Source organism: Lonchura striata, chromosome 3 (assembly GCF_046129695.1).
Source record: "Lonchura striata isolate bLonStr1 chromosome 3, bLonStr1.mat, whole genome shotgun sequence".
NCBI classification, from domain to species: domain Eukaryota; kingdom Metazoa; phylum Chordata; class Aves; order Passeriformes; family Estrildidae; genus Lonchura; species Lonchura striata.
The window spans coordinates 33,799,147-33,821,614 of NC_134605.1; the positions used below are offsets into that span (position 1 = coordinate 33,799,147).

The 22,468-nt window shown below is 35.5% G+C and overlaps 1 protein-coding gene across 5 annotated transcripts in view; it reads left to right on the forward strand.

Moving 5' to 3' along the window:
* Nucleotides 1-22,468, forward strand: part of STRN (striatin) — a 68,001-nt gene that overhangs the window by 36,861 nt on the left and 8,672 nt on the right. For 2 of the 5 annotated variants that reach the window (XM_021528085.3, XM_021528086.3), the window contains exons 7-16: nucleotides 1,304-1,439; nucleotides 5,056-5,166; nucleotides 7,483-7,569; nucleotides 8,120-8,263; nucleotides 10,393-10,529; nucleotides 14,878-15,053; nucleotides 16,020-16,067; nucleotides 16,725-16,846; nucleotides 17,692-17,859; nucleotides 20,044-20,184. In XM_021528085.3, the coding sequence (XP_021383760.1) occupies nucleotides 1,304-1,439; nucleotides 5,056-5,166; nucleotides 7,483-7,569; nucleotides 8,120-8,263; nucleotides 10,393-10,529; nucleotides 14,878-15,053; nucleotides 16,020-16,067; nucleotides 16,725-16,846; nucleotides 17,692-17,859; nucleotides 20,044-20,184 (1,270 nt within the window). The remainder of the gene's footprint in view (nucleotides 1-1,303; nucleotides 1,440-5,055; nucleotides 5,167-7,482; nucleotides 7,570-8,119; nucleotides 8,264-10,392; nucleotides 10,530-14,877; nucleotides 15,054-16,019; nucleotides 16,068-16,724; nucleotides 16,847-17,691; nucleotides 17,860-20,043; nucleotides 20,185-22,468) is intronic. The other 3 variants (XM_021528087.3, XM_021528088.3, XM_021528090.3) reach the window with 3 other exon arrangements.

The following is a 22,468-nucleotide window of genomic DNA, read 5'->3' on the forward strand; positions in this document are numbered from 1 at the left end:
ATGATCTATACTTTGCTCTATGATTTGTTCATATTATCGCATAGATACATGCCATCAGTACTCTTCTTTAAAATTAACATTTATTCACTGAATTGTCTTTCCTAAAAATTGAAGCAGATAAGAGATGATGGATGTAATTGTTTTTATGGTCAGTTTTAAGAATTAACGCTAAAAAAACAATTAGTTTTATGGCATTTTTAAAGGGGATCTTTTCAGATCTTTCCTGTCGTTCATAGGCTGTGAACTAATGTCTGAGACTCTTCTGTTAAGTCTTGTGTAATTCAGTATGTTCACTAAGCCTGCTGAAGAAATGAAGCTTGAAGTTTAGAATTGCTCCAGGTATAGGAATTGGTTCACTGTATTTAGAGGAAATACAGTCAGACATCTTCATGAGCTGTAGGATGTTGGGCTATGTATTGGAGTCTTTACAGACTGACCCTTAGCAAGTCAAAGCATTGTGATTATTGTAAATTTTCTATTTCTGTAGAAGTAAAAATTGTGGTACAGTTTTCATGTATCATGGCATCAGCTTAACAATTGGTCAAATAGCTGCACCACACAAGTTTTTTTGCCTTCTATTTTTTTCCCAAAATAATACATATGCACAACTCCAGCACCTCCCATCCCCCCTTTGTATTAAAATGAGGTTATTAGTCTTTCACGAGTTCTTCTCTTGAATTGTGTTGGTGGTCTCGAATTGGGTCAGTGGTCCCAGGGATGAAGTCAGGAAAGTCTTCGTCAAGTCTCTGTAACCCTCTGGCACGATCCAAGTCTCCCTGCTTTGTGATGGATTAACATAGAGTCCAAGTGCTGGACATTATTCTATTGGTTTCAGTATGTTCCTATAATGGTTCACTTGCTCCACTTCTTTCTTCTATAATGAGCTCATAATATAACAATTAGCTGTAGCTTAAGCATCTAATAATCATTAACCTATCATTGATGTATCTAGCTTCAGTATGAATTGGTTCTAACTCCCAACTAAAATCTTAAACTTTAAAATCATGATTCAATAGTATTAAAGAAAAATATAGTGGTGGTGTAGATTAGCATAGGTTCATTATTCACGTGATGATTATTGATGGTCACAGAAAGGAAGAGTTACACAGAAGTTTCATTTTCACTTAGAAGTTTGAAGAAGTCTGCGTACTATTCCAGATTTGCTTATTAATGTGTACTTTTCTGCTTCCTCTTCAACTTCTTGTTTGGATTTTGCATAGAGGACAAGACAGTACTGCTTGGGTTAAAGATGTATTTGTAACTTAATTCAGCATTTTTTCCCCTGTCCTTTCTGACCTCTCAGATTGTAAGGAAAAGAGTGCTGTCTGACAGCAGTGAAGACAGAGATACAGAAGAAGCTTTGAAAGAGTTTGACTTTTTGGTTACCTCAGATGATGGTGATGGGGAATCGAGAAGTTCAGGAGATGGAACAGACTGGGGTAAGGAAATTTGATGGATTATACCAGGAGGAAAAAAAAAAGAATATAAGAATATATTGTGACTGATCAGTTCACTGAATGAGATCTCTGTCAGGATCACAGCATCTTGTGATTATTTCTACTATTTCTATTTTATTATCAATAAATAATTGGCAGACTTAAGTCTTCTTGATATAATATTCTCATTTTTTCTGTTAACTGCTTCAATGTAAAGATTCTTCAAGGTTTCTGCCTCAGGTTGTTTTTCCTTTTCTTTAATTCTAAGGTAGATAGAATTTAAAATTTATGAGTGGTATTTCAATATATTTGTCTAGTGACCCATGCGTATGAAGGGCTCTGATAAAGCTGTATTTTACAATTATGATATGAAAGTTATTTTGTCATCTTTGCTTTCTCTCACTTTGATGCAGAGGGCAATGTGAGTCATAAAATCTAAATTAGTTGTACTCTTACTGTGGATTAGTAATTTAGTTAATATGAACTCTTCAGCTGCTCAAACATTCTTTTATAATTCAGCAAAATAATATATCTTTAAGTCCACTAGTCATAGAGAGACATTTCACAAACTGCTCTCTGTTGTTTGGGGTTCAAGTCCTGCAACCCAAATTGCCACCATCTCCACTTTACCTTGACATAGTTATTCTGCCTAAACCCTCAGTATAGAGAAGGGGAGAAAGAAGAGAGCTGGTTAAATATCTTGATGGGAAGTTGTTTCCTACTTAAGCTACTCTGGAAAGTCTTAAGAAAGTCTTAAGGATCCCATCTATTGAAGATGATGGGAAATAATTGAACTTTATAATGGAGATGCAACTGTGACAGACTGATAAGCCATGGTAACTGTGGCTCTCACATGAGCATCTCCAAGATGCTGTATTTCACTGAAGCCATGTCCATCTCCTGGGTGGACTCCCAAGTTATTTTTCAGTGTGGTTTAGTCTTTGCTTAAGAGGATGTTGTAATATTATTAGATACAGAAGTCAGTATTCTATTCACCAAACAGAAATACTGTTCTTAAAAAAAATTGGATACTGCTCTTTAATACTAAAATTTTATCTATTTATGCAGGGTTGGTGCTGCTATTTCTTGTTTCACTAAAAAGTTAGTATGCAAACAAGAGCTTTTTGTTCTCAAATTCACACTTCTGGTTTATTTTTGCTTTCATTGATGACAGCTGAGTAAAAGTGAGCGCAAGTCTAACATTTAAAATAAACTGTTATTAAAAGTTGTAGTTTCATTTCCAGAAATCTAAACCAGGTTTTTTTGACTTGGAGGTGTTCATGTTTTTTAATTTCTTCTTTCACAACCTGTATCTTTTATGGTAGCTATATAAGACTAAGCTTCTTCAAGGAACTGCCATTATAAATCACTTAGGTCAGCTTAAGTGAAACTGTTAATTGTAGTACAGTTGAGTGATGTTGTTGTAGCGAGGGACAGCAGCAAACAGAGGAAATTCTTTCCTTATTTTTGGATTCCAAGTGTTATTGTTCAGTTACAGTAATCTGTTGAATCCATTTGACTTGAAAGTTCCTCACATGTTTTCTGGTAATTTTTAAGCTATTAAGCACTTGAATAGCAGTAGTTCAGGATCCACGTATGAAGTTGAATAGTATCTGTGGGATATGTGGGAAGCTGGGACAGTCTGTAGAAAATTAACATATTGGGTGTTTTCCTGGAAGCAATCTAATAAAAATCTATTTAAGCTTTTTTTTTTTTTTCTCTACTAGATACTTGTTTCTCTGAAGTATGATTTTCTTATCTCTTCTTTGAATTCTTTATGCAGTTCTTGCTCATTAGTAGTAATTGAGATATATGCATTAAGAGTACATGGCTTAACCAATATATGATCTATTTTAGAGTCTCTCTTCAGCTTATTAGGGCTTATTTTCACAGCTTTTCTTAAAAGACTTAAACTGCTAAACTTTGTTAAGTTAATCTGGCACTCCATGAGTATAGGATCATGACTGAAAGGCTCAAAGGAGTTAGAGAACACCTTTAAAAGTATCTTCTCCCTCTGTGATGCAAGTCTGAGCAGAGTCAGGCTCTGTTTTCTCAACATCTGTACATCAGGTAGTTAGAAGCCACACTAAGATGCTTTTTTTTTTGGCATCACTGAACTCTCACAGTAGTCTCAGCCCCTCCTTGAAGCTCATGTGCTCCAGCTGCCTGAACAGTCATAGTGGCTCCCTTAGACTTGCTACACTATGCCAATAATAGGTACTTAGGACTCTACCTAAAAGGTTTCTCGGCAGTAAAACTATTGTTTTGGATACAGTACTCAAAATTCTGTTCTCTCAAGTGCCCAACACAGGGGGACAGTCACTTCCCTCACCCTCTTGGTTACATTCTTGTTAATACAGCCCAGGATATTGTTGGTTGCTTTGGTTGCAATAATATGTTTCTGAATCTTGTTTTATTTGATGTTGATAGAAGATCCCTAGGTCTTTCTCAGCATTATTAATTTTTGGAAAGTCAGTCACATTAATAACCCATTTGTGGTTTTTATTTTTTGTCCAGTCATAGTGACTCCTTCAGACTGTGATTGATAATGTTGTGCTTCCTTTACAGACATTTAAGTTCTGCACATTAGTCTGAGGATACGTTTATTATTGTTTGTATTTTCAAAGATCTAGAATAGCTTATCAATGTAGAAAGCAAACTTGGTCTGAAAGGAATTAATCTTTAAATAATAAGGTTAAGATTTTAATGAGAAAAACCAAGCAAAAAGATCATGTATTTCCAAGATTTTGTAATGGTCATGGAAATATATATGAGGAAGAACTGTATTACCTAACCTCCTCTCATGAATTAATTTTCTAAGCTGCCTCAGGACAGCCTCCATATATGGAAAAATTGCTTCAGAGATTTGAACTCATGAAACATGTTTTGTTCAAAATCTCCAAATACTGTAGAACTGGAAGGATACTTCTATTCTGTATCATGTCACAGAGGAAGTAATTTGAGGGAGATGCTTAGGAAAAAAAAACAAATCCAAACCAAAATGTGGGGATTTTTTTTCATTAGGTACGCTGAAATGTTTTGGATTTTTTTCCCAAAGATTACTACCTCAGGCCTTCACCTTTTTGTGAAATTTCATGGTTTTAATGCTCTTAACGAATTATTTAAACCATGATGACATGAATATTGCGTTCCAAAATTATTTAAACGTGCTACTGCTTTGTGTGAATAACAACATAGCACAAAGACAATAAAAAAAGAATTTGAAATGCAGTAACACAACATCTGAGTTGTAAAATTATATTGACAAGTAACATAGCTGTTTCTTCTAGATATGATAATTCCTCTCCTGGAGGAAAGACAAGGCTGAAAAATGTGTCCTGATTTATAGTAAAGTAAATGTTACTTACATTTATGGACAGCTGTGTGCTTGGTTATGGGAATTAAACATGTGAAATTTCATCTCAATTTTTTAATAAGAACATTCTGAGCAAACAGAAGTGGAATGTGAGTAGCAGTTTTACAGCTTTCACAAGCTTGGTGCTATTTCTGTCTGTTTAAAATAAAAGACAAACGTTGACAGCAGCTGTTGCCTCCTTCAGTGGAGATCACTTGGTGACATTATTGAAAAAGGATGTTTCATTTGTTTCACTTTGTTTAGAAAAGGAAGACCAGTGTCTCATGCCTGAAGCCTGGAATGTCGACCAGGGAGTTATAACCAAACTCAAGGAACAATACAAAAAGGAGCGCAAGGGGAAAAAGGGGGTGAAGAGTAAGTGGAAAACATTGCACCTTAAAATCATAAATCTCACATCTTTCACACCCTTAATTCTATCTCTCTTTCAATGTTTTCCTAAAATTACTTACTCTTTTACTTTGCTGCTCCTGACTGCTTTCCTGTTCACCAGTTCTCAGGGGTTGAAATTAATGACAGATGATCAATTTACCCAATAAATAGTTGGATTAGATATAACTTCTTCCAACCAAGTGTTGGGTTAGTTTAAAATTCTTGCTTTGAGCATATTTTGAACTTTCGTTATTCAGATCTTTAAATTGTAAAAGGCATTGTTTTAATACTTAACACTTTAATACAGAAGACTTCAGAATCCTTTCTTAGCTGGAAACATGCCAGTTTCACAGGAAGAGTTAAAGTCTGATATATAAATAAACCAAGAAAGAAACCAAACTGGAAACTCTCTTGAGTATCCTATTAGATGACAGTGGGAGAAAACAGGTTAATTTCTACCCCTGTTTATATTTGACATTCACAACATGGAAGTCATGCTGTCATCATAATTTGTTATGCAGGGCTCGAAATAGGAAGTAACTATGACCCTCACTTTATTTGTAAATCACAGGATTTATTTACTGACTTTCATAACTCTGGGACTAGCCTTCAAAAAAGTTGGGTTTTGTTATTGAAAAAAACCCAAAACTGACTAGTATCTGAAATAGTTTCTAGCCCTGTATTTTTTTGTTACATTTCTTGAAATGCAGATATATTTTGTAAAATCAATGGGTTTTGATAGGTAAGCAATAAAATTTTTTAAACTCAGATTCAGAGTTTAAAATGAAACACTGTATCCATGACTGTGTTTCATATACCTAGCCATATTGAGAATTCATGTGTGAAAGATGTATATTAACAATATTGCATGTACCCTGGTCAGAAATTTCAGGGATGTTTCTCCCTTTGTGGTAAGATGCTTATGAATACCAGGGAAATTCTCACTTCCAAAGAGATATGCATAATGATGTAAATATGTCAGACCCTCCTCGCATTGAGTCTGACTTGTTTTATTACTTTTTGTATTGATATTCTCATTGGCTGCTGCTCAGCAGTTGGTTATGTGGCTGAAATTAAAATGAAATACGGAAAGTAAACATCTCTTTTTTTCCAAATTAAAAACAACAACAACAAAAAAAGGCAAATAATTACCATGCTTTAAATTTCTCAAGTGATATTTTTGTCATATTTGGAATAATTTAATTTACTGGAAGTTAATTGCAAGTCTGACAAGGAGCTGAGCTGGCTAACTAAAATGTTCATGTTTAACAAAATTTATTCGAAATTTCTTTATGGTTAAGATAGGCAGGGCATGCCAGTATATGATTACAGTGAAAGTGATTTTTCTAACTTATCTGTTATTTTTAAGATATACAGACGTGTTATGTAGTTCAGGGTAAATAGCTGTGGGGTTAGTTTAGCAGAAATTATTTAATCAAAGTGTTGAAATTCTGTTCTTGAACAGCTGTTGTCTTTTTAGTTTTGATATAAAACTTAATTGTTAATCTAGGTTTAGACATTACTGGAATATGTTTTATATCATTATGATAAATAATCACAATGTAAATGTGATTTTACATTGGACATCCAGTGCTCCTTCATGAAGATAACTGCTGCTCAGTACCTTTTGGATTGATTTTATTAGTTCGATCTTGGGAGACAAAGTGATTTACTGTAGCAGTGAAATTAAGCATCTTTCCATGGACAAACCATCATTGGAGGGGCATCAATGCAGAAAAATCGGGAAGAATCAGAGCCTGTTTTCAGTTATTCATAATATTGCACATAGTGAAGAAGGATGTGAGGGAGGCTGTCTGGAGAAAAAAGAAGGGACTAAATAACATTAAAGTTTACAAAGTTTGTTTCTATGATTTTAATTTCATTATATATGGTGCTTAGCCACTGAACTGCTATTAAGTAAAATACTGTTTTTATAAAGCAGATATTATAGTAAAACAATCTTGCAAAATCCTTCTTAGTGTTTTTCTGGATTGAGTAATATTTTGGTGACAGACAAGTTAAATACAATTTAGTTTATTATCAGTCATTATGGTTAGGGTGGACAAAGTAGTGTTTGCAACTGCATTAGTAAACTCATGATTTTGCAAGGCTACTCTAGTAAACATTCCTGTGAAGTAATAAAAGAATAGAATCATAGAATGGTTTTATGAGAGACTACATATATTAGAGTACAAAAGTGTTAAAGCTGCTTAAAAATAGCTGTATTATTTACTGGTCTAGGAAAAAACATAATGGACTATGGGTAAGACATTTTCCCATTCTTAATTAAACTTACAACAGGAAAAACTACCGAAGATATGTTTCAGCCTCAATCCTATATAAAACAGTCAAAACAGGGATGTGGGAAAATGATGGAGCAAAGCACAGGTAAGTGTCAAGAAGGGCATGGGTCTTCACCATATATAGCTTCAGGAAGTAGGCCAGTGAATCCAGTTCCATTTTTATTTTAATATAACTTTATGGATTATATAGCTCACAATACTACACTACTGCAAAAATAAATTTAAATTTTAATGTTTCATAATAATATGCTGCACAAAGTACCTGATGCACAAATTCTAAAATATTCATGGGTGTCAGCTATTGTTTTAGCAAAGTAAATATTCTAATAATCTAAAGTGTGACTCAGTTGGCAGCATTCTTCATTAGCCCGTACAAGTAGCACTATGAGTCCATACATATGGGGAAAATTGTGTGTTCACAATTCTCAGCTGCTTCTATCACTTTCTTCTCAAAATTCATTTCATGCTGGATGATTAGTTATTGCTGAAATAAATGCTCATTAGTTTTTCTGTGGTAATCTCATAATGCAAGGTAGGATCCATTGTTGCATGTGTTGCTGTAGCATATCTGATATAAGGAGTGTCATCATGAATTACGCCTAAACCCTTTAATTTTTTGTTTTTTTTCTGGTTAGGGCCCAACAGGTCAAAGCTGCAAGATATGCTTGCAAACCTGAGAGATGTTGATGATCTCCCTTCTTTACAGCCATCTGTTGCACCTTCTTCTAGGCCCAGTAGTTCAAGGCTCATTGAACATGAGATAAACAGGACGGATGAAGGTAAACAATAAAAAATTGCATACCCCTTTGTAGAGAGTGAATGTTTATAGTTACTTCTTAGGGATTATCCTCTCTGACTTTCCAAGCACTTCACAAATTCTGATTCAGTATTGCAAGTTCCAGCTGTGATAAATGTCATTCCCATTCCTCCATTATGGTCTCTATTAGGAAGGTCAAAACACCTACCTGTGTTCACATCTTGGCTGAATACCTTTGAGCATGATGGAAAAAAATAATTTGGCACTTAGTGGCTTCATAATATGACCATCCTGAATCACTTGCTTTTGTTTGTGCTTAAGCTTGGCAGACTAATGTGGATCATAAACTCTGAGGACATAAGAGCATAATTTTTTTCCCCAGTGGCGTAATTTTAAATGTATGTATGTATATATACACACACACAAGCATGTCCTTTTTCCCAAGTGCAAAGATAGAGGCTCTGCAGGTAAACACAGATCCCTTACTGTAGCTTTCAAAAATATGTGTAGTGAAGCATGATTGTGTAGTGAATCATACAGAAGAACTGGCAGCTTGTCAGTGTATTAATTTCCATAATGTGCTCGAAAAATTAGGAAAAAATATAGGGGCTAGTCCAAGTACAGAGAGCCAGGCATGCAACTTTGTAATGAAGTACTTCTGTTGTCTGAAAAATGCTGAGTCATCTATTTGATTCAATATTTGAATTGCTATAATGTAGAACATAATAAGATATAGTATATGAAGCTATATTAATTTGTCAAATATGGCAGCCTTCCAGTACCTAAAGGGAGCCTGCAAGAGAGCTGGAGAGGGAATTCTTACGTGGGCGTGTAGTGACATCACAAGGGAGAATGGTTTCAGACTGAAAAGAGGGCGGGTGTAGATTGGATATTGGGAAGAAATTCTTTACTCTGAGGGTAGTGACACACCGAACAAGTTGTCCAGAGAAGCTGTGGATTCTTTGTCCCTGGAAGTGTTCAGTGCCAAGTTGGATGGTGCTTTGAACCATCCCATTGAGTAGAAGTTGCCCCTGCCCATGGCAGGGGGCTAGAACATGATGATCTGTAAGGTTCTTTCCAAACCAAACCATTCTATGATTCTGTGGTATCATGTGCTCTATTAAAATGGTAAATATGTGTTTTGCAAAATGTGAAAACCATGAGTTCCACTTAGCAGTCTTTCAGTGAGAGTGAAAAAGTAGGTCGGCCAAGTTATAATTAAGATGCATAAGATGGTGTGTGGAATAGCTACTAAAGATCTCAGTAGTTCTGCTTCCTTCATGCTCAGTGGTTTTCTTTTTGAAAGAAGGGGGTAACTTGGCAACGCTTTGTGAAGTAGAAGAATTTTTTGTTGAATGTTCCCTTTCCAACTTTCCTCACATGTACTGAGAGCTGTATTAGCAGAGCTCTATTTTCATGTCCTTTCAATAATGTATTTTTTAATTCAAAGACTCCTATGTATTCTCACAGAAAAGGACAGCTGATTGTTACCAGTCTGAATTCAGTATTACTATTAGCTGTATTTCTTTATAAAGCTGAGACACCATATTTTGGGCACACATTTTTTTATTCTAGTAAGTTCTCGAATATGATGTCCTGTATGTATTGTGTGTTGAGTGGAATAATTGCACTGTGAGTTCAAAAAACAGGAAAAGAGAACCGGTAGTGTAAACTTTGGGATGGAGAAGGTAATGTTTGTAATGAAAAGGTAATAACTAAGAGACCTAATCAAGGAGCAGTGCTTCAAGGGCTTTTATTTGGGCTGCTCCCACCAGCTGTTTTTATCTACATTTTGTTGCTTCTTCAGCATCTATTTGCATATTTTGTAGTTGAGTTGGGGAAGGTGTTTTCTGTGTTACTTGTGCATTATATATGGATGAATGACAGCACACCCTTCCTGCTCATGACTGGCTCCATTTACTGTCTGGAGTTGCACACACCTGAACTGTAGGTGTGTTCAGAGGGTGCTGTTTATTGATAAGTACAGTGATTATCTTTAGAATAACTTTTTCTATGCATCTCTATGGATCTGTTTGCCCTTGGCTTCTTGACAGATACATAGCATTCTGAAAGTGGAAAAGGTGCTTTTATTGTACAGTGTTGTATAAACCTATGTTTCAGGATTATTTTGTTTGTTTTGTTTTCTTGCAGTGGAAGCTTTAACATTCCCACCATCCTCAGGGAAATCTTTCATTATGGGAACAGATGAAGCCCTTGAAAATGAGCTGGGTCTTGGAGAACTGGCAGGCCTTACTGTAGCAAATGAGGCAGACTCACTGACTTATGATGTAAGTGGTTATTAATGGTAACTCAGTGTCCTTCTGTCTTGTTGAAGGCAGATGCAAGTTACTTGTGTGTAGACTCAGCAGAAAACATTCTCCAGTTAGAATTATGCTGCCATAGGATGTTACAAATTTTTACTTGGCAAAGCTGTCCTTCCCATACACAGCAGCATTCAAACTCTCTGCAAGCCTCTCTCCTTTCATTTGCCTGCTATGTCATGCAAGTAGTTGAAATTATATTAGTGATAGTGGTACTTCTGGGTATGAGCAACCCCAGTGACTGAGCAAAATTAGGAGTGCCATGGCCAGCAGATTGAGAGATGTTTATGACATTTTACATGGGTTATATGCAGTTTTGGACCACTTCACTTCAAAAGGGTTGTAGAGAAATTGAAGAGAATCCAGTAGCTTCTGACTGATAAGTAGATGTTAAGAGACCTAGTCTTGCTCAACTGTTAGGAGGCTGAGGGGTACTTGAATAGCAGCCTGCAGATATTAAAAGGGTGCTTGTAAGGATGATAGAGCCAAGTTTCTCCATGGTACCAGCTGTCAAGGCAGGAGAAAATAACAGCAAATTACAGCTTGGGAGGTTCAGGTAAGACACTGGGGGAGAAAGTTATGTAGTAGGTGATACTGAAAGAGGTTGCTCAGAGAAACAGTGGAATCCCTCTCCTGGGAGATATTTAAGACTTGGCTGGGGCAGAGCTGTGGTTTACATTACCTGGTATGGGCACTAGTTTCATTTCAAATGGGAAACCGGAACTCTTAGGAGGGTTTTGTGGACAGCACTTCCGTGGCTATGTGTGTAGCCTTATTTTTCTTGAACAGTTTATGAAAAAAAAATCTTTCTTAAAATTGCATCTTTTCAGTTATATGTAATTTTTTCCTGTATTTCCTACTTCTTGGGAAAAGATACTTCAGTTATTAATTTATTCATCTGTTCTTGTGTGATCTGTCAGCTTCAGATTAATCTTGATATTGCATCCCAGCTGTGTCAAGGTTGAGGGATTTCAGAGATAGTTTTTAATTCTCTGTTGGGGAAGAATCCTACCCTTCAGTAAAAGTGATTCTTAAATAATCATTATCTGGGATTTTACTATCACAAATTAAGTCAGAGACTTTGGACATAAGATGCAGATTCTTACTTTGAAGTTCTACCCCTGTATGTACTTGTAAAGCAATGAATACATAGTTAATAAAAGCTTAGACACTTTTTGAGAGTGCCACTGCAGAGATGTGCCCTACCATTATAGCAAGTGTTTGAACATGTGATATGTTATGAATCATCAATATTGCAATGAATGCAGAGCATTTCTGCTAAAATTCAGTATCTTAGTATTATCTCTTAATTTGGGCTCAATTCTTAATGTTTTCACTAATTGTCCCTAACTACGTCTTCAGAAAGGTATGGTAATGTACAAATAAATTTCTGTTACAGGTACTCCTAAAAATCCAAGGCTGGATTTTAAATTCAGAGAACATGACAAACCTAACCCACCTGTACAAGATACTTTCATTGCTTGACTTCATTGTGCAAGTGTCAATATAAATGTTTTGTTTGTTTATGTCTCTGTATCCTGAACTAACAGCTTTTATTTATGGAGTATCATTCCTCTATCCATTCCAATCATTTCCTGCATGGTAGAGAATACAAACTTCTATTTATTCATTTGTCCAATGCCTGTATGAAGTCCTGTGATCAGAAATTCATATTTATGGTTACCTCAACTTTTGCCTTCTTCTAATGCTGACAATTAAAAGAAAACATTTACAAAACTATTTGCTCTAGTTACTGTGCACTTTATTGAAGCAAAATGAAAGGCTGGTGTTCCTATTTCAAGTTTCATTGTAAATTTAGATTACAGATAATGTCATTATTTTGGACTGTTTCAAACATCCGGCTGCTAAATGTGAATCGGGTATGATTAGTGAAAGTTTAGTATGTTATTTTTAAGTGTCAGTTTTAAATCATATGGAGAATTAAATTGAAAGATCACCTGAATCAATTTTTACTTTGCTTTCAAGAGTGGCAGACACTTTTTCCATTTTCAGTCCTTTTCATCTCACTGACATTTTTGCTAGATTCTTTTCTTCTAAAAAATGTCAGCATTAGCCTACCTCATTTCGTGGTTTCAGTTTTTTACATACTGCTTTGATTGTAAGTTGAAGAATGGTTTTCACTTGGTAGTGAAGATTATTAATTTATTACTTAAAAGACAATTTTTTTCTTTTGCAGTTTGGTTTTTAGGCTATCTAACAAGATTAAATTTTCCAGATTGCTAGCCAAAACACTTAAGTTTGCCTTTTCTTTTTCCTTCCTTTACACATTCTTGACAAATGTTCACTTTGGTTGGCTCTGTTTTTTCCCTTAGACTTCTGGATAGATTCATCATCTTCATAAAATTATAATAGATTTTAGATAAGTAACTGAACTACAAGATCATTGGATTTAATGTTAAGTACTGATTTGGAGGTTTTGGACTTTACAGTAGGACCTTCTTTGATTTCTTACAACTTTGAACAAGAGAAGTACCTGTAATTGCATGTCATTGCTGTCTTTAGTTTTCAATTTGTTTTCAATTCATTTTCAATTTTGTATAGCCACAAATATAATTATAAGTGGCAAGTCCAGATCAGGTGCTAATTTTAGGGTTGGTATCCCCCCAAACTGTATTTGAGGCCTTGAGTTACCTCACTGTTTTGCTTTGGTGGGAAGAGACAGAAGGAGATTGTGTGCTGTGAGTAACCAGCCTCAGAGCTTGTGAGACTGGTGGGTAGAGTGATGGGGGCAGCCAGGTGGGTGATATGTCAGGGCTAGAATCTGTTTCCACCTCTGCTGCTGATCTGCTGGCTGGGACTGCCTTCCATCTACTTTCCAGTTTATGAACTGCCCTTCTTGGACTCCTTTTGGAAGGACATTTTTGAATGAAAGACAAGCAAATGGAGAATTTTATTCTGACAGGACTGGAATTCACTGTTAGGCCATCTGAGGTGTCTTTGTGGTGTTTGTAGATGTGACACAGAACCTGTGCTGCTGGTATGGCAGCTGGAAGGCAGGCAAGTTCCCTCCATCTCCTAATTGGCATTAGGTGCCTGTGTTGAGGTAACCAAATTCCTCTCCAGATATCTGTACATCTTGTACCCTTTTTGCTGAGATTTTCTTGGCCAATCCTCAAAAAACCTGCCAGAGCTGCTAACTGTGCAGTCCTGCCCCATCTTTGTACCAGCTCGAGCATTTGTCTGTTCCTTCACAGAGCCAACTTGGCTCAGTAAACTGGCAAAAAAACTGACTTGTCTCCCTGAGCAAGGCAATATGTCATTACTAAGAAATATGATGAGACTAAACCTGCTGTTTCTGGCAGCTCCTTTATCCTTGTTTAAAATCTGTAGAACCTTTTAATTTATGTATATTTTTATTGTTAAATCCAGGTGTAACAAAGCTTAAGAAAAAGCACTTCTGTTTTTAAACCTCCTCTTTTGCCCCCAATCCTCAGGATAAAATGTTTCTTGAATAGCTCTAAACAGTTCTCTCACCTTTGCAGTTAAAGGTACAAATTATTTGAATTATCTGTAGATTTCAACATTATAAACATCAGTACAGTTGTTTGTTTTCTTGGTTTTCCATAACAACCATCAGCAGTGGAAAGGTAAATTTAACTCATGATATTGTTGACTGACAGTGAAAAAGTCCGTTCAGCATTTTGTGTCAATGTTTGTTCAGAGGATCAATATTGAAATAACTTATTTTATTAAAAGGCTTTCTTTTTCAGTCTTCTAAAATGCATTTATTGCCAAATAATTATGTCTCTATACGCAATACTTTATTGCCTGCCAGCTAGATTCTTAGTGTGTAGCCAAATCTTTTTTGCCTTTTTTTTTAGCTGGCCAAGTTAGGTTGTGTTCCTTTCTGTGCTTCTAGAGACTTCTCTGTTTCTCTCAGATCTTTGCTTTAGAGGTGCCATGTCAGTAGTACTTTGGATATTCAGGGACTGCACCTAGGTGAGTCAAGCCCAATTTTGTAAGTGAATGAGCCATAGATCAAATTTTAAATACTTAAATGAGTTCATTGAAGTATCAGTGCTTTTAATGTGTGTAATTTTACAAACACAAGAGTATTTCAGATTTGCATAGAATTTATTACTGCGGACGTGCCATTACTTGTATGGAATATGTCTATCTTGATCCTCATTTTGAAGTGTCTGGTTAGTGTTAAGTGGACTGTTGTTTGAGAGCGGGTTATTGTGAAAAGTGGGTGAGGTAATTTGACATCTAAAATGCCAAACTAAATTTTTGATTTCTTCCTTTTGTTGTGCCTTCCAGCATAATTACAAGTTTGGCATATTTTTTTTATTAGATAGCCAACAATAAGGATGCATTGAGAAAGACTTGGAACCCCAAGTTTACGTTAAGAAGTCACTTTGATGGAATAAGAGGTCTCGCTTTTCATCCAGTTGAACCAGTCTTAATAACAGCTTCAGAGGACCATACATTAAAAATGTGGAATTTACAAAAAACAGCCCCAGCAAAAAAGTAAGATTTTTTTCCTTATTTTCTTCAAAACCAAATTTAATTTATGAAGGAACAAAACCACTAGATAATAGTTCACTGAATGGCCTTTGCAGTTAATGGAAAGTGTTCCCTGAATTTAAGAGTAGGAAACCAAGCTCTCAGAGAAGGGTAGAGATGCCTAAAGAATGCCAGAAAAAAATCCATGTGTGTTTGTGAATGTGTTTCGTTTGTGAAGATGAAAACCATTCACTTTTTTATATTTTCCTTGTAGATAACATGACAAATTCATTTACTAGTGAAAGTATTTGGATGCGGCCTGTTAGTGTGCTTGCATGTATATATAAATGTATAGGATGCATTTATATATATATATGCATATGTATATATACACATACATTCATTTACATGTGTACAGCTTGAAACTCTGAGGTGTTACCAGGTTCCTTTGTTAACTGTCTCTTGCAAATTGCTGGGAATTTGCAGAAATCAGAGGAAATTTGTAGCAGGGCTGATGTGGTTAAGGTGGTTGTGGTTCTCCTCACACCTTTGAGGAGAACTGGGCATAACACGGAGTCCTCCCTTGGATTGATAAAGTCCAGAGCAGCAAATTTTGAAGCACTTCAGTGTTGATAGAAAAATTTGAGTCCAAAACTCCTTTGCTCCAATAGGAACAATTAATGATACATTCCATGTGATGCTGATGTCTCTCCACTCCTTCTGCTCCACTGATGTACCTACCTACTTGTTTGATGGGTCTGTGAACTGCCTTGAAGGTCTTTAAACCAAAATCCAACCAATCCTATCATGTTGTGAAGGACTACAAATAGTTCCTAGACCTGTGAAAAATCTTGTTGGGAGAGGAAGTTGTGGGAGAAACACTGCAAAAGATGTAGCAGGGATTTTAAGAATTTAGCGATTCTGGCAAATTTTTGTAAAGCATCGTATAAGATGGTATACATGTTAATATTTTCTTCATACTTTGTTTAGGAGTGCTTCTCTTGATGTAGAGCCAATATATACCTTCCGAGCACATAAGTAAGTATTTCCTGAGAAATACTGTCATACTTTGAGAAGGATAAGATTTTTAAACAGAAACAGAATTCTTAAAAATAATTTTCATCTTATCAGCTACTGATTTAATGTGACACTTTTAGTTCCTATATTGTTTAGAATATCTGCATGTGTTGTTCTCCTTTCTGTACAGTTATTTATGTCTGAAGTCAGATACACCATAACTTTAAAATTAAAAATCTACAAACGATACAGTTCAAATTTGATTAGGTGTTTGGTTCATCATTGCAGCTTTTGCCTTTTTGCCACATACTTGCATATGTGGAATGAAACTGAAGAAGAATAAATGGAGTGAATTTAGATCTACTGAGATGATTTCATGAAAGAGCCTTAAATCTTTTGAAAAGGAAAAAAAATTACATGAAATAAAAAATCCTAGAGTTTAAATTGTTTTTCACATTTCATGTGCATAATGATTAATTGTCCTGATTGCAGTTGTGTTACTAGATATTGTGGAGGGTATTTTTGTGAGATGTCTTGTAGCGTATGATTTCATGATGCAGAATTTTTGTTGCAATCCATGCAGCAAGTGAATTATATCTAACATGGAAATTCTTAAGATTGACACTGCATTGCATGTAATGAAAATGTTAATAGTGTTTCTTTGGGGCTTTCTTCCAGTGGACCTGTGCTCTGTGTGGTGATGAGCAGTAATGGTGAACAATGCTACAGTGGGGGAACAGATGGCCTCATCCATGGCTGGAACACAACCAACCCTAACATTGATCCCTATGATTCTTATGGTATGTTGCTGTCACATGCAGCAGTGAAATTATAAGTTTAATGACAGTTATGTCACTAAAATAGTATAATTTGTAGATAATGCTTCAGTGAAAGTTTAAGAGAGCAAATTGAATGTTACCTTCAATTACTTAAAATAACTTATTGTTTTAATGCTGATGCTGCTTGATGGCAAGATAAAATGTCATTTTCTTTAAAAAGGCCTTGATCTCATAATCGATTTTAGAAACAGCTAGTCTAAAGTATAGGTTTTAGAAGTAGAGGCCTAAATCTGATAATTTGGCAAGTACAGGAAATTTGTATTTTAGTGTTTTTTTCTTTGACAAATTTCTGTAGAGTTTAGATAAAAAGGTTTTATAGCCTGAGACCAAAGTTGTTAATGTTGGCTAGAAACAGCTAAAAAGGTTTGGTAAAATTTACTAGATCTGAGTGGATGCCAGCCTTGTGTCTGGATTGTATGATTAATTTTGCACTTGTGGTTGCTTCAGGTGCAGTTGGTCTCAAAGCTAACTTCTGCATAAAAAGGACTGCTAGGGCATTAATATCTGTTTGAAAGTGAATTTTAACAGTGAAGTGTGTTTTGCCAAAGTCAGTACTGTCCCTTCTGCTGAAGAATTGTTTTGTTCTTTTAGTTGTAAACTGGGTAATTGAATGTCACATATGCTGCTGAAATTCAAGCATCCTAATGCCAGAATTATTAAGACTTCTATATTGATATGACATGATTAATGTTGGGGTTTTTATCAATTATCTTCTAGAGGTTGGTGCCTAAACACAGGCCAAGATACAGCTGTTGACTTAATTCAGATTTTGTTTGGAAATGTGTTTTGTTTTGTTTAATTCACAGATCCTTCTGTTCTAAGAGGTGCTTTTGTAGGCCATACTGATGCGGTGTGGGGTCTGGTTTACAGTGGAGCTCACCAGCGTTTGCTGTCCTGTTCAGCAGACGGCACGATACGTTTGTGGAAAGCTACAGAAATTGCTCCAGCTCTCAATATATTTAATGATAATCAAGGTACAGAAAATCACCATACCCTGAAGTTCATGAGCATCACTGTTCAGACTGACATAACTTTGGCTACTGAACAGAAATGCTTCTTGTGCTTCTGTCTGAGTTTTGTATCTTTATGCATGTTTTTTGGGAAGAGTAAATTTTGTGACCCTTTTTTGACATTACCTGCATATATGCCTGCATTCAGGGGGACAGTTATATACATCTAAAAGCCAACCGCTGCAGATAATGTGCTGATCTTACTAGCACCATGGAGGATAGTGTATTAACTCTAATTCAGATTCAGACTTGAGTTTCCACCAGGCCCTTGTTTTTTGTTTGTCCAGAATAAAAAGCCCTTTCTTCCCCCAGTGCAAGTTTTGAGTAACCAGTGTTTATCTCAGGCCAGTGTCATTGTACCTTCCAAATTTGTTCCTTGTGCCTCTAACACAGAGATTCCAGTTGAATTTCTGAGTTTGCAGATCAGCTAAATAATAACCTAGTGATTCTAAATACTGCTAGTTGAAAAAAAAATACTCCTTTGGAGTTGGTTACTGAAATGTCATGCACAAGTGAAAGTCCTACTGGTTAGAATCTAATTTCTGGAAGTTGCTGTCTGTCTGAGTCAGAGTGCTCCAGAACAAGCCCTTGACATTGGCTGAAGTCTCTTAGAGCTGGTAGTCATTAAAGACAGCCCATGAGCTGAGACAGTTCCATGTCTTCAGAAAAACTTTGAGGCAAAATAAACCTTGTAACAGCTGAATGGACAGATCAAATTATAGTGTAAAACTGGTCAGATATGGTATTGCAGGTTAGTTAAAACAGGCTGAGGAAAATAGAAACATTCCATGTATTTTAGTTTTCATAAAACTATGTTTCTAAAGGTATGCAGGCTTCTTACTGCCAGCTTGTCTATTTGCCTGCCTTGAAAACTTCCTGGTAGAATTTTGGAGTTTGTTACTGTGAGTTGTTTTGTTTTTAATTATTAAACTAAGGGGGAAGGAGGAGTAGTCTTCCCTCACAGAGGCAATATAATAGCCCTAATATTAGGAGGTTTTTTTTGAATTCTAAACTGAAATGAAGCCCAGTTGTGAAATCCAAAGACTGAAAATTCAGTTTTCCTATGGCTTATTAATAACCTTGAACAAACCCCCTAAAATATCTGTCACTCATTATTCAAGTTGTTCAGATTAACCATTGTAGGCTTTCAGGAAGCTGCATATAAGCATGGCAGTAATAGAAAAGGTCAGTGAGAAACAATGTGTTTTCTTTTCACACCAGTCCTTTCTGACCTTTTTTCAAGTTCTTGTAGGTAACAACTGCCATTCCTGAGAAATAGTTGAGGTGCTGTGCTTCAGAAAGATATTTCTCCCATGAATCTTTGGAGAGTTTACAGGGATATGATGGTATTCCTGTGTTATCTGAATCTATCATCCAACATTAGGTTGCTTAAAATTCAGTTCCTCTCTCTCTATCTTTTCCTCCTCCTCCTAACGTCTGTTGCAACTGGTGTTGTTTTTCCACATAGCAGGTGGTGGAGAGGACATTTGAAGAGAAAAATCCTAAGGAATATATCCTATGCCTAAGCTCTGCTGATTTGACCTTCTGTCCTATAGTGTGCAGATAGGTACACTATAAGGAGATCAAATATATACCACATTAGGCAGGAGCTTTGAAATACAAGTTTGTAATGTATTTATATAACTGTACATGATGACAATTCCAGTGTGTAGAATCTGCATCTGGAGAACTTTGGTGTTTTATTAAGCTCTGATTTTATCTAAGTAATTATAACAACACTAATTATCTGTCATGTCACTTGTTGTACACTTCAATTTCCTGTCCTTTTACTCAAAGCAGTGGAGTTTGGTGGAGTTTTTTTTGAGAATTGCTGCTACAGTTAAAGGAGGGAAAAGGGCCCAGGGAGTTACTGCTTTCTTAATTTTAAAGTAGATTTCTGCACAGCTGCAGTTTCAGATACAGCATCTTAGTAAAGAATGTTGATACACGTGTCCAAAAAAATAGTATTAAAGTAGTTATCATACACGGAAAGCTATTTATATTGGCATAATTTGTGTTTTAGAATGCAACACTTCCTTTCATTATTGTGCTCCTTTTGATGTTGAAGAACATACTTTTTTGTAAGGATTTTTAATTTTTTTTAAATTTTCTTTACACCAAGTACATGTTCTCTACATTGTTTTCTAGAAATGGGAATCCCTTCATCAGTAGACCTTGTGAGCAGTGACCCAAGCCTCATGGTAGCATCATTTAACAGTGGACACACTAGCATTTTTAACATGGAGACACGGCAACGAATTCTTACCCTGGAGTCCAGTGTGGATACTAGTATGTATCAAAAGCCTCAAACCAACGACAGGAAAAAACAAATTGCTTGTTTGAGATGGATACTGTTGACAATCCTTTTAGTGTTTCCAGAGAATTAGGCAGTGTCATGAGAAACTATAAAATGGATTATGCTACAAGTTGTATTCTGAGATATAACAGTAAATTGTTACTACTACAACAGACCTCACAAGTGTTGCAGTAGCAGAAGAGTGCACATACTTTTGAAATAAGATAGAAGAAACAAGCTCACACTCTGAATTCCTCTTCAAGGGATAGTAGCATGAGAAAAAGCACAAGGTTCTTTAATACAGCTTTGTGATCTTTGCAGATTCCATATATCCATTTTCTCTTCAGTCCAGAATTGCAAAAAAGAGGCAGTATCAGGAAAATTTAATGTTAAATTTATTTAAAAGTTGGGAGTGTGTAAATTTTTTTTTATTTTTCCTCAGTGGTATCCATCTTCTAAGCTTTATTGTACTCTTGACTCATTTGGACTTGGGTTTTAGTTGAAATTTTCACTGAAAAAAGAAAGCAAAGCTCCAGTGTAAGAGTATTAATTCACGAGGTCCCATGTAATGACTTGGATCATGGCAGTGACCAATATTAGAAGTTTTAGAGGATACGGTGAAGAGCCTGCTTTTAGTACATGATTTTACCCTGACTTCACAAATGAGACCAGAATGAGCTGAAGCATAAGGTTTCATATTCAGGCCACAATGATAAAACATTGAGTCTTTTAAAATTTTGCTATGTCTTCCCTCACTGTTAGGGATTTATGTCACTGAATTCTACTATTTAATTATATTTTTTAAAAGGACTAAGCTATTCTTGTTGGCTTGGCTTGTGTGTTTTGAAATATTTAAATGAATGTAATTTTGTAAGAGCAAATGGAAAGTGCCATATCTCTTCTTTCCGTTATTCCTTACTCTGCTGCATTTCTTCTTTTATCCCACATTTTTGTTTAAAATTAGTTTTAAATTAGTTAAAGCAATTCAGTGGAAGCCACCTTTCTTCTTTCCTCCCCTCTCCCTTCTATTTTTTTTCACCCACCCCTGCTGTAATTATGTAATATTCCTTTAGGAAAACAAGACCCCAGTATAGCAACCAGCAGTCCCTGTTTAGTGTCTTTAGTTGTGTAACAGTACGATAAAGTTTACATGTCTTTTAAAGAAATATTATTTATTTAAAATATTATTATTATTAAATTCAATTATTTAAATATTATTATTTCTACAAGAACGAGACAAGAGGTAAATGTCACGTGAAATGCCCTACCACACTATTTAGGGACTCTTCTGCTCAGTATAAGCCTCTGCTTGGCCTTTTCAAACTGTGAGGATGGCTGGCTGTGATGAAGGTTCATGTGCATTTAGTAATTTTAGGGCTGTTTATTTATATGAATGTGGAGTTTTTTCCCTTAATTTTTACTTTCATAATTTCTAAGTGTCTTGTGGATGCTGACACTGCTTTATGGTTCAGATTTTTATAGAAAAGTGTGAAATGAATATTTACCATTTTTATAGGAAGTGAACCTTCAATAGTATTCTGTTTTGTTTACTTTAGTAAGAATTTAGATGAAATTATGTAAATGTTCTTTGGAAGTAATTTAGCTAAATACAGTCAACATGAAAGACAATATCTGTATTTTGATGTTCTGTGTAATGACTATTTGTGGTTTTTTTCATAATCTCTGCCTCTTAAGACACCTCTTACATTAATCTGTGCATCATAGCAATGCCTGGATTTCTAACCAGAAAATTCCTATACTTTTTTTCTCTGTGTGTGTATATATATCTGTATATATATGCATGCTATTTCAGAATTACTGAACGTGAGAAAATTGGCTCTCCTATGAATAGTCTAGCATCCTTTTTTTAAATAATAATTTCAATACATATATATCAGCTAATAAGAGGTAGGTTTTATTTGCCTGCACTATTTATTTACGTGTCCTGTATGGTATGAAGAAAGTTTGACTTGGCAAAAGGAGGAATGTGTGTGAATGAGGGTTTTTTTACTCAGTTTTTGGTTTCACATTTTTGCCTGATGTGCCTATCTAAAACCATGTCCAAAAGCTGGACCTTATTTGTCCCACATCTGTTTTATGTATGTCTCTGTCTTTTATAGTTTGGAAAGTATTTTAGAGTAAAGTACATAACATAAGGTGCTAGCTGAGAGATGTCAGGATATGTATGTAAGAATTATTTTGCAAATTAGATTGATTACATATTTATTTCTTAGTAGCAGTCTTTCATAGAACTTAGCAACTTACTTATACTGATGT